This window comes from Rhamphochromis sp. 'chilingali', assembly GCF_963969265.1.
Source record: "Rhamphochromis sp. 'chilingali' genome assembly, chromosome: 9".
Lineage (NCBI taxonomy): Eukaryota > Metazoa > Chordata > Actinopteri > Cichliformes > Cichlidae > Rhamphochromis > Rhamphochromis sp. 'chilingali'.
The window spans coordinates 21,253,611-21,263,957 of NC_137936.1; the positions used below are offsets into that span (position 1 = coordinate 21,253,611).

A 10,347-nucleotide genomic window follows, 5' to 3' on the forward strand; every position below is an offset into this window, starting at 1 on the left:
TTTAAAAAGAGACAAGAGGGAGCATAGAAGGAAGAGGCAGATTAGAGAATGTAGCCCAGTCAAACAACTCTTATGTATTTATAAGCTCTTCTGCTGTCTTGCTGCTTTCTGTTTGTTGTCACTGAGGACTTTTTGGAGTCCCCAGTGACATGAATAAATATGAAAAGTCCTACATTTATTTTAGTAAATGTAAAACTGTGCTTCATCTAAGATATAAAAATGCATGAATAACACTTAAAAAATGAGAGTTTTACTACAGATCCAGTAGAGGTGAGTGTAATTTTATAAAAACCAACCCCCAAAAAGCATACTTCCATACGAATCGTCTGTTATTTATAATTTTCTGTTAACGGTAAACATGACTATGACAACAGAAGGACATCTATTCATATAATGTCTATCATGTTTTGTGTTTACTGTGAAGAAGCTGGTTGCAGTTCTAAGTCTATGTCTCTGTAGCAAATCATCAGTGACATAACACACCGCAGCATGGATTTACTTAACTCAAACATCTGCTGCACTCAAAATGTGTGGCCGAGGGGTGGTTTTTTTTTCTTTAAAACCCACTCCCACATAGGTTACTGTATGCTTGCTTCTCTGCTCTGCCATGAAGCCAGTGTTTATCACAAAGAGGCTCAAACATGTCCTAAGGTAAAGCCAGACAGCAGCTGAAAAACAAAATGAAACACAAACTAACATAAAATACCTGTCATGTTAAGACTGACAGTTTTACTTATGGGTGTAGCTCATGTTTTATAGATCAAAGACTGCTCACTGACTGCGATCATGAAAAACGAATGTATTTCATTTCATATGGGGTAAAATAGAAAATGTAGCTTTGAAGTGCAACAAAAAACTGTGGAAGAACACTGAGCTTGTTTGAGTAAAGACAAAATACTGATGCAACAAGGCTGACATTAAATATTTATATGAATAGAAATTTACATCTCAGACACTGTGCCACAACATAGTCTGACTGCAGTAAATCAAAAGTTCTATTCTGAATAGCTGTATTTAAAGCACAGTGTAGAATAATGGTGGGGATATAGCTACTGCAGGTGGGGTGTGGGTGACCACATGAAAAATGATGCCATTGTGCTGACCTTTATTTCACTGTAATTCAACCTGGATTATTTTCATTCATTTTTTTATGTTTGAAAAAAAAATGTGTGGGACCTGAGCCATTTGTCAGATTTTGAAGTGGGTCACACCACAAAAGGTTTGAGAACCACTGGTCCAAAGACAGATCTGCAAGGTCCCGCTCATCCCTGAATGATTGCTCTCCCTAGTGTGCATCGGCTGCCACTACAGTGCATTTACCTTTGTCTGATAATTACTACCACTTTAACACCTTTCTTTATTGTAGTATGAATTGGTGAGCACAAAGAACTCACCTCAGTATATAGGCAAGCCAATAAACAGATACGCCTCCAAAGAGACACTTTAATCTTTGCTAAAATGACAATAACTTAATTTCCTTTTTTAAATTTTTATTATTTGCAGGACAAACTGTACATATATATCCAGAGACCCTCGATTGAAAAAGACATTCCAGTGAAGAGAAAAACGTGATGAATCAGTCTGTGAGTGACTGTGCCATTGAGGTCTTAACTGTCCATATATATTACAATGATTACAAGTCTATTTTTTATGTTATATAGTGAAGTTGCTACACTGGATATGCTGAAGTGCTGAGAATGACTAAAACATAGGCTTTATTGTCCAAACATTCAATACTTTAAATACTTCATTGGCACTGTGAAAACGTCAAAGAGGGATACAACTGAGGAAATGCTGACTTGTTGTTACAAAAGTTTAGTGATATATAGAATTTTATAGAAATACAGAAGAAAACCATTTATTGTACTGACCACACAAAACTGTAGAGAATTAAAAAAAAAAAAAAAGCATCCAGCTTCACTTGGGACATGCCCTTTTTTTTTTTCCCCAGAGGCTGCATATAGCAATGGCACAGGTGGAAAATGTTACATTAAGTCTAAAATAGCATGTACAAATATGATAAAAGAAATTAACAAAAACGCAGCAATAACCTGCCTTCAGGAGAATGTTTCAGGAGTGAAGCCCCGCCCCCAATCCCATGGTGATTGCTTGCTGCTCTCAGAAGTTATGATTGTTCGTGTTTACTGGCGTTTGGCTTTATAAGGTCGGGAACGTTTCCTTCTATCGGGCTTCCTCTGTTTGTGCAAGCGGCCAATGCTCACTCCCTGCCGACGACGCACAGATATGTTCTGCTCCACAAGGCTAGCCAACATGCCTGCACAGGAATACCAGCAAAAGTTACAAAAATACCAACACGGCGCTTGTGTTTTGTTTGTTTGTGTAGAAAAATGTGTACTTCTGATTGAATGGGCACACAACTGAGTGCTTCTCATTTTGTTCTCTCATTCCTAAGATTCTTATTCTTAGTAAATACAGAAAAATGACTGACACTTTATATGAAGACATTCATAAATGTGGTAGGATTTAACTTGTACACAGTACTAGTGACCACTGAGAATTTATGGAATATAAATGAAATCTCAAGAGTTCCTAAAGGCTGGTTTAGACAGGAAGGGAAAAGGAATGCAAGATAAACTGTGATGGAATATGGCGATCAGCTTTACCTTCTTGGGCCAGCATTGATATAAAGGTGCAGATAAATTCATCATAATTGTGGGTTCTTCTTTGATCATCGATCTGAACACATGGAGGTAAAAAGAGAGAGAGATTTGATTATAATTGTATGTTTTTAAAAATGAGTCAAATAAATTATGTTAAATTTCTGTGAAAAAGTCTTCAACCACCCCTGATTTGTATTAGATTTTGCTAAGAAAATGGTAAAGCAGTGCAGTGTTTTACTGAAGCATGTGCAGAATGCATGGAAATACAGTATATACGGTAAAAACAGTCTGTTGAAAGTCAATATTTGCTATGACCACTTAAATTTTTCAACACGCCCTGAACTCTTAGGCAGTTTTCTTGTAATGTCATGTTAAAAAAAAAAAAAAAAAAAAACTGAAGCTCTTGTCAATTAGAAGCTTTCCAGATGGTAATACATGGTGGATGAAAAGCTAAAAGGTACTTTTAGATATGCTACACACTACTTTTAGCTACAGATGACTACAGACACTAACTGTTTAACCTTCCTCTTTAGCATTTTTCATAGATTCACCCAAAGAAATTTGAATTAATGATGTGTTTTTGTGACAGGCTGCTAGTAAAGAAAAGTTGTTTACTATGTTTACACACAACACTGGATCATCCTTTGAGTTAGATGCCTTTTTATGCTTGAATGATTCATAGGTCAGTGTTAAGTGGCTTAAAAAATGAAAAGAAAAAGCACAAGCTTTTTTTGGCTTATTTGAAGCAACATATGAACAAAGGGGCAGTCTGAGACTTGTCACAGAACTGAAAACAAAAACCTACTTTGTATTTCTTCCTCTTTTCCACCTCTTCCTTTAGATGCACCTCATAATTGGCAATGTCAGCCTCTACACACTTGAGCAGTGCAAGCAGCTCCTGCAAAAGACAGAAAAATAAGACACTTTGTGTGTTCTAACATACGTGACTGGCAACGGCTCATTAACTGTCAGCACAAGCAAAAAGAAAAGTACTGTGACATAAAGATAAGTTGCGGGGGTTGATAAACATGAGTAACAGTGTACACAGTGGAATAAATCCTGGTGATTTTATGGACTTACTTTGGGTGAATACTTATCCCCAAGAGGCTTGCTGTCTGCAGGAGTTTCCACGGTGTTGAGCCTTTCCTTGCCTGGTTTCACCTCAGCTCTATCTGTGCTCCCTTCTTCCTTCTTCACCTCTGCAGACGGTCCCTCATCTCCTCCTTTCACGCCTTCCTTTCCGTCTGCCTGCTCTTTGTCTTTCAACTTCTCAGGAGTGCTGGGCCTCTTTGTGCCATCAGCAGCCGAATCTGCTGTACAGGTGACACATGTGTTTACTTCCATGTCTAAAATTATTTACATACTTGAACTGAAAGGATTACCTGAACAGAGGCTTTTAAACTACCTAATGTAAAGTCATTAATGACCCTGTCTACTCACCAGATGGAGGGAGAGTATAGATGGTTCCATCCTCCTGTAGATGTAGCAGGGCCACACTGACAGAGGGGCCGAGCTCCCGTACGGCACGGTTATGTCTGGAGTCGAGCCTCAGCATCTCATCTTCTCCAAACAGCACGCGAGACAGATGGGAAGCGACCGGACTGGATGGGCGTGTGGCAGCCTGGGAGCGAGCCGGAGAGCGCAAGGGGGAGTTAAAGGCGCTGCCAATCTCAGAGGCTGTATCAGTGCTCTCGTTGCTGGGTGTGGGGGAAGGTTGTGAAGCAGATGTGATGCAAATGCCCCCGGTGCGACCCTCAGTGCGGACAGACAGAGGTGTATTCAGGGCATCTTTTCTTTGAGCCTCCTTTTTTAGTTTCTCAGCCAAAACACTGAGGGCAATCTGGCTCTCCATTCCAGTCGCAACCCGTCCCGTCCTCGAGCGTAGGCTTGCCTTCCGCCTAAACCTAAAAAGAAAGAGTGACATTTACAAACACAGATTAAAAGAGCTTTAGCTTCAGGTCGGATCACAACAGGAAAAATAAAACAAAATCATCCGCCAGAAACAAATCTCCAATACTTGCCTGCTGGATGTCCCTGCAGAGCCAGTCATCTCTTCCTCCTCCTCATCATAGTCATCTTCATCATCTGAGTAAGGGGGTTGAGGAGGGCCTGGCATCCGAGAGCGTCCGACACCAGCCGCAAGATCTTCCTCCTCCTGTCAACCAGAGTGTTTAATAAAGTGCCACAAAATTAGCCCCGCTCCCCCTTTTTTTTTTCTTTTTCTAAGAATGTTTTTAAAGGAAATGTAAAGGCCCTAAAATAAAATCTGTAAAGTGAGTTAAAAGTTTAAGTGCAGAGCTAGCATGTTTTTAAATAGCAGCAGCTTTTTAAATAAGGCCCAGTGTGCCGGACACACGACACTTTAGAGAGTGCAGGATGCAGAGAAGCAAGAAAAGAGAGAAAGCTTTACATAATTTGGCATAATATAGTTTCCATAATATTCGCCACCTAACTCTTGACTCTACTGCATGAAACAGCTAAATTGGAACCATTTCTATAAGCATCCACATAAACTGCTACATAATTCACATTTCAAGGGAAAAGGACAATAAACATTAAAAAAAAAAAAAAAAAATCCAAGTTACCCTTTACCTTATAACGGCAAAGTGTGTAAACTGTGTGTCACTGTGATCTCATTGTTTGCTTGTTTTTTGTCACATATTTGAATAAACTCAACGTCTCTGAGGCTTAAATCAGTGGCCGGACAAAAAAAACAAAAAACAAAAACCCAAAACAGTCATACATTACAATAAAAATATCTAAAATGGCCACATAGATGATGGCTGTTCATTCCGTCTTCTTCTCCTTTCAGCTGCTCCCTTTAGATTTCCCACCAGCAGATCATCTGCCTCCATCTCACCCTATCCAAAGCATCCTCCTCTGTCACACCAACCCTCTACACATCCTCGGTCTCTACGTGAACCTTCTCTGTGGTCTTCCTCTTTTCTGTGCTAAAAAAAACGAAAATGCTAATTAGCTAAACACTTCTCTGACCCACTTCTTACCTGCATTGGAGACTTGGCATAGTTGTGGTTGTCCAGAAAGGCGGGCAGACGTTGAACAATGGGATTGGAACTAGTGACTTGCTGGGAACCTCCTCCGGTGGGGACTGGTGGTTTGCCCATGACCTTAGTGTTTCCTGACGAGCTAGTGGTGTCCTTGGACTGAACCCCTGAGTCGTCTGTTGTATATTTATGCTTCGGTTTAAAGTTTGAGCCGACTACACATTTTAAAGGAATAAATTAGAATGAAATAGCAGAAAGAGAGCCGACCGCTTTACCTGAAGATGCGTGTTCACCTCCTTGGGATGTAACTGGGTCTGCATCTGCTTCTTTCTTGACTGTGACGCTGCTTTCATCTGGAGAGGAAGAGCCTTGCTGCTTCTTGTCATGGACAAGCTCGGGCTGGGTGAGCCGGATCATCTGATTGGTGCGACAACATATTTTAATTGCATTCTCAAAAGAAAAAACAAAAACAAAAAAAGTCCATACATTTATTTTATGCGGGCTCTTCTTTTGGAGATCTTCCTCCCATTACAGCGGGAGGGTAACCAGATTTTTGGGTCTCAATCTGTAGTATTGCACAGTACCTTACGGTATAAGGCAGCTATAGTTTACTGTACACCGATGCTGTAAAATTAAAATTAAACATTTTAGCCCCATGCATTTCTTTTAAAATTTTCCCTTGGACAATAAAAAAAAAACAAAAAAAACTTGAAGGCTAATATGCTCTCAGTTAATTGGACTTTGGGGATTGTAATTGGCCTGCAATCAAACTCAATTCCTGACCTTCTGTAGACCCTCCAGCACAGTCTGTCGATTTCGTTTTAATATTTCCAGCTTGGACTCGTACTTCATTCTGCGGTCAGGCACCACTGCCATCAGGTTAAAGCGGATATCATGGTATGGTTCGCTGAAAAAAAAGCAGTGCAGCAGCATAATAATGAAGCCTTAAGGGTGACTGTAAAGCTAAAGCACAGCTACTTGAAGCTAACTGATTTAGGACTCACCCAGCAGTGGCCAGTCCAATCCTCTCCATAATAACACGCCGTGCCTTATCAGTCCATTCCTCCTCCTCACCCCAGGGTCCTGAAATATTGTGGTGGGTTATAGTTCATTTAAACAGCAATTTCCATAAAGTGAGTGCTCAACAACAGCATGGTTCAGTTCAGTTTAAAAAAAACAAAAAACTTCCATACGGAGAAATTAAAGGAGAGTCAATTTGTTTTGTTTGCATGATTACTTCAGAAAAGGCACTGCTTTATTTAAGACGCCAAGAACTCTCGGTCAGTGTTTGCATTTAGCATAGACTCTCAAACAACCAATGAGGTTATCCCGGAATTCAGACTCTGTAATGGATTAAAATAAATAAATAAAAAATAGAATAATGAAAGAAAAAAAGTCTCCCGAGTCTCACCGTGGTCAATGGGATAAGCCTTGAGCCCATCAAGCTCAAAGAGGCGGTCTTTGATGGGCACATAGCTAACAAAGTGGAAGGCTTCCATGGTCCGCACTGCACTGATCCCGTTCTGTTTTTCTGGCAAGTGCCTAGGCTCCGGTCTCCATAGAAACACGGAAAGAAAGCTTGAGAAACTGACGAATGCACAAAGCTTGACATCTCCCACAGTGTGGCAGACCAATCACAGAAGATTTGAGAAGGAATCACTGACTGAAACCAACCTGGCATGGCTGTTATGTGCTCTAGCAAGCTCTGGGGCATTTCCTATTGCATAACCTTTGCTCTGAAATATACATAATTGAGAGTTACACATGACGATACGGAAGAAGCAGTTCACTGTTGACAGAAACGTAAAAAGCATGTTTAGGTTACCTTAATTAATACATCCCCCACAGTAACCACAGTAAGCTACTTATATGATTTTTTTTTGAATGAATAGAAAGGGCCAGTGAGTGAGAGGGACAACTTACTTCTGGACTAAAGCCTTTTGTAAAAGCTTTCATGCGACTAAGGGTGGTGCCAAGCTCAACTCCACTGCAGTTCAGAAGAACACTCAGCAAAGCATGGGTGGCGCATGAATTCGGTATCAGCTAGATATAAAAGTGACAACAAGCACACATGTAAAATTAGACCACCTTATTCTTTTTTTACTTTATAGTAACATATGAAAGTGTAGATGTGGATTTTAAAGGGCTGGAATCTAAATGTGTTAAAGGGCTTCTTTTGTTTTGGGTCACTTGTGATTGAATCCAGTTTTGAAGTTCAGTTTTTCTGTTCTGTGGTTTTGTAAGCATGTTATTTACAGGGTACTTAACAAAATTACATTTTTTAACAAATGATAAAATCTTTAGTTGATTAACAGCATTTGATCAAAAGAACAAAGATATAAAATATACAGAAAATATTTTAGTTAACTTTTTTAAAATTAAATACTAAACACAGCGAGCAGGCCTAACATTATGACTCTCTGGCTAGTATAGCATTGGCTCCCTGACCCCCTGAAAGTGTGCTGTGCTATCTGGCACAGAGATGGCCTCAAACCAAGGTTAGTGGTACATGTCAACGTAACATCCACATGAATGGCAGAACCAAAGGTTTCCCAGCAGAACATTGCTTAACACATTACACTGCGTCTGCTGGCTTGACTTCTCCCTATCCAGACATCCACATTATGTAAAAGAAAACATGGTTGGACAAAGCTCCCTTCCTCCATTGCTCTGTGGTCTAGTTCTGATGCTCTTATGTCCATTGTTGGCACTTTCAGTGATGGGAAAGAGTAAGCATGGCTACCCTGACTATTCTGCGGCTATGCAGGCTTTGTTTTGGAGATGCCCTGACCCAGTCATCTAGCGATCACAATTTGGTTCCTGTAAAACTCACTCAAATCCTTGTGCTTGCCTATTTTCCTGATTCTAACAAATCAACAATGGGGACAAAATGTTCACCTGCTCCCTAATAAATCCCACAAACTAACAGGTGCCATAATGAAAAATAATCATTGTTCGCATGATCTCTCAGTGGTCATAATGTTATGCCTGATCGGTGTACATCTACATATTATCTATTATATAAAAAATGCAAATAATGCAATTTATGACCCAAACTTTGTTCGAGTACTAAGTTATATCCAGCTTTAATTAGCATTAACAAAAATAATTCTTTTAGTCAACTGCACAAAAAAAAGTTCATTTTTACAAGTTTACAGAAAATGTATGCTATTTGTCCTGGTTTTTGTAACTTAAATGAATAAAAATTAAATGACAAAAATTAAATAATTTTTAGTTACACACACACACACACACACACACACACACACACACACACACACACACAATATACATTAATTTTGCTCACCTGTGAGAAAGAACTAGTCTAGTTAGAGAGTGGGCAAACTTTATAGCTTGACACCTCATACGGAATTTAAAACAAGCCTAACAGCTTTAAATGTTGTCATAATACTACTACGAGAAAAGCACTCACCTGATGAGCAAAAAACATATCATTTACAATTTCCTCATCAATGACTGACGTTTCATCCACCAGTGTATTAACTTTCCTCCTGGATCTACGTTCCTCAATCCACTTGAAGAGGAAGATAAAGCCATAGACTGGGCTGAAAAATATAAATATAAAATACATGAATCCATTTAGACAGTTTGAGTGCTAAACCCAGATTTGCCCCGAATGATCCCCCAAAATCACAGACCTCTGACATTTGCTTTGGAGATCATAGATTTCCTCCACCTGTACCCCCTTGACACCTACGAAATAGAAACACAAGGAAATAGCATGATTTGTTTTAGGAGGACTCCACAGATCTACTGGTATTCACTGCAAACCAGCACAGCTACTCACCGAAATCTTCCACCAGCAGAGTGAACAGTCCTGCAATTATAAAGCATTTAAGGTTCAATAACGAAAAATAAAAACAGACAACACATGCCACTTTCACTGCTATCCTCTCTCTCTATATTCAATGTTTCGCCCGTCTTTACTGACATGACCATCTTGCACAACACAAAGCCTATTGGCATCCTACTTGCAAAGGTTTTAAACTCGTATTAGTTCATTGAAAAGCTAAATTGTGCCTCTGGCTTCATGTGGGAGCTAACGTTAGCTAGCTACGCGGTCCGTCGAAATTGCTCACCCGGATCGCTCTCGAGCTCTAGCCACCCTTTATTCATATTTGCATCTATGGGCAGCAGACTAATATCTAAGAGGTTCTCCAGTCCATGTCAGAACGTAGGGTGGAAATCTTAGCCGTATCCATTAACAAATCCGCTGTGTAGAGTCCCTAGGTAAACACAATAGAAAGAAGCCTCCTACATAATACGCGAACAAGAAACGACGGTTCGTCGCGAAAAACAGTCCGACTGGCAACTTCCTGAGCGACAGCAACGACGAGCGGTCAACCAGGCATGGCGATAACGTCTAACATAACATAACCCATAAAAACTACACATAGAATTGTATAAATATCAGCGAGTTTGATGCTATGATTTAAACCATGAAACCTTCGGGGAAACAACCAGGTCCCTGATTATAATAGTAGCGACTATAAAACCGCGACGTTTGTCCAAAAGCAGCAGTAGAGGACCAAAATTTGGGGGGGGGGGGGGCATCTTTAATGTGAGTACAATAAACTGAACTATGGTTACATTAATAAGCTTACTGTAATGCGTAATATCCTAACCCAAACAAAACTGCAAGTAAGAACGGATACCACGACCCCTGGGAAATCCGGCTAGTTAGTCGGAACGCAAGTTAG

General features: G+C 40.0%; 1 protein-coding gene across 3 annotated transcripts; it reads right to left on the minus strand.

Moving 5' to 3' along the window:
• Positions 1 to 1,473: 1,473 nt before the first annotated feature.
• bap1 (BRCA1 associated deubiquitinase 1) lies at positions 1,474 to 10,300 on the minus strand. 3 transcript variants are annotated; one of them, XM_080892526.1, is made up of 17 exons: positions 10,252 to 10,300; positions 9,435 to 9,464; positions 9,286 to 9,340; positions 9,060 to 9,192; positions 7,550 to 7,669; positions 7,301 to 7,362; positions 7,038 to 7,180; positions 6,631 to 6,709; positions 6,410 to 6,533; positions 5,902 to 6,043; positions 5,627 to 5,802; positions 4,643 to 4,776; positions 4,062 to 4,525; positions 3,702 to 3,934; positions 3,427 to 3,519; positions 2,625 to 2,697; positions 1,474 to 2,275 (listed from the first exon to the last, which is right to left on the minus strand). In XM_080892526.1, exons 4-17 carry the CDS (start codon positions 9,075 to 9,077, stop codon positions 2,142 to 2,144), a joined length of 1,995 nt encoding a protein of 664 aa, XP_080748652.1. In that variant the 5' UTR covers positions 9,078 to 9,192; positions 9,286 to 9,340; positions 9,435 to 9,464; positions 10,252 to 10,300; the 3' UTR covers positions 1,474 to 2,141. The 3 variants fall into 3 exon arrangements, with proteins under 3 accessions (XP_080748652.1, XP_080748651.1, XP_080748650.1); XM_080892525.1 differs by lacking the exon at positions 10,252 to 10,300 and adding an exon at positions 9,727 to 9,934 and having other exon boundaries at positions 3,702 to 3,931; XM_080892524.1 differs by lacking the exon at positions 10,252 to 10,300 and adding an exon at positions 9,727 to 9,934.
• Between the last annotated feature and the right edge of the window lie 47 nt (positions 10,301 to 10,347).

Bases quoted from the DNA above. Each gene is read 5' to 3' on its own strand.
- bap1 (XM_080892524.1), bottom strand. From the start codon at position 9,763: ATGAATAAAGGGTGGCTAGAGCTCGAGAGCGATCCGG. The intron at 9,193-9,285 runs GTCTGTGATTTT...TATATTTTTCAG, and splicing joins CTCCAAAGCAAATGTCAGAG to CCCAGTCTATGGCTTTATCT. The intron at 7,181-7,300 runs GTTGGTTTCAGT...GTTTCTATGGAG, and splicing joins GCACATAACAGCCATGCCAG to ACCGGAGCCTAGGCACTTGC.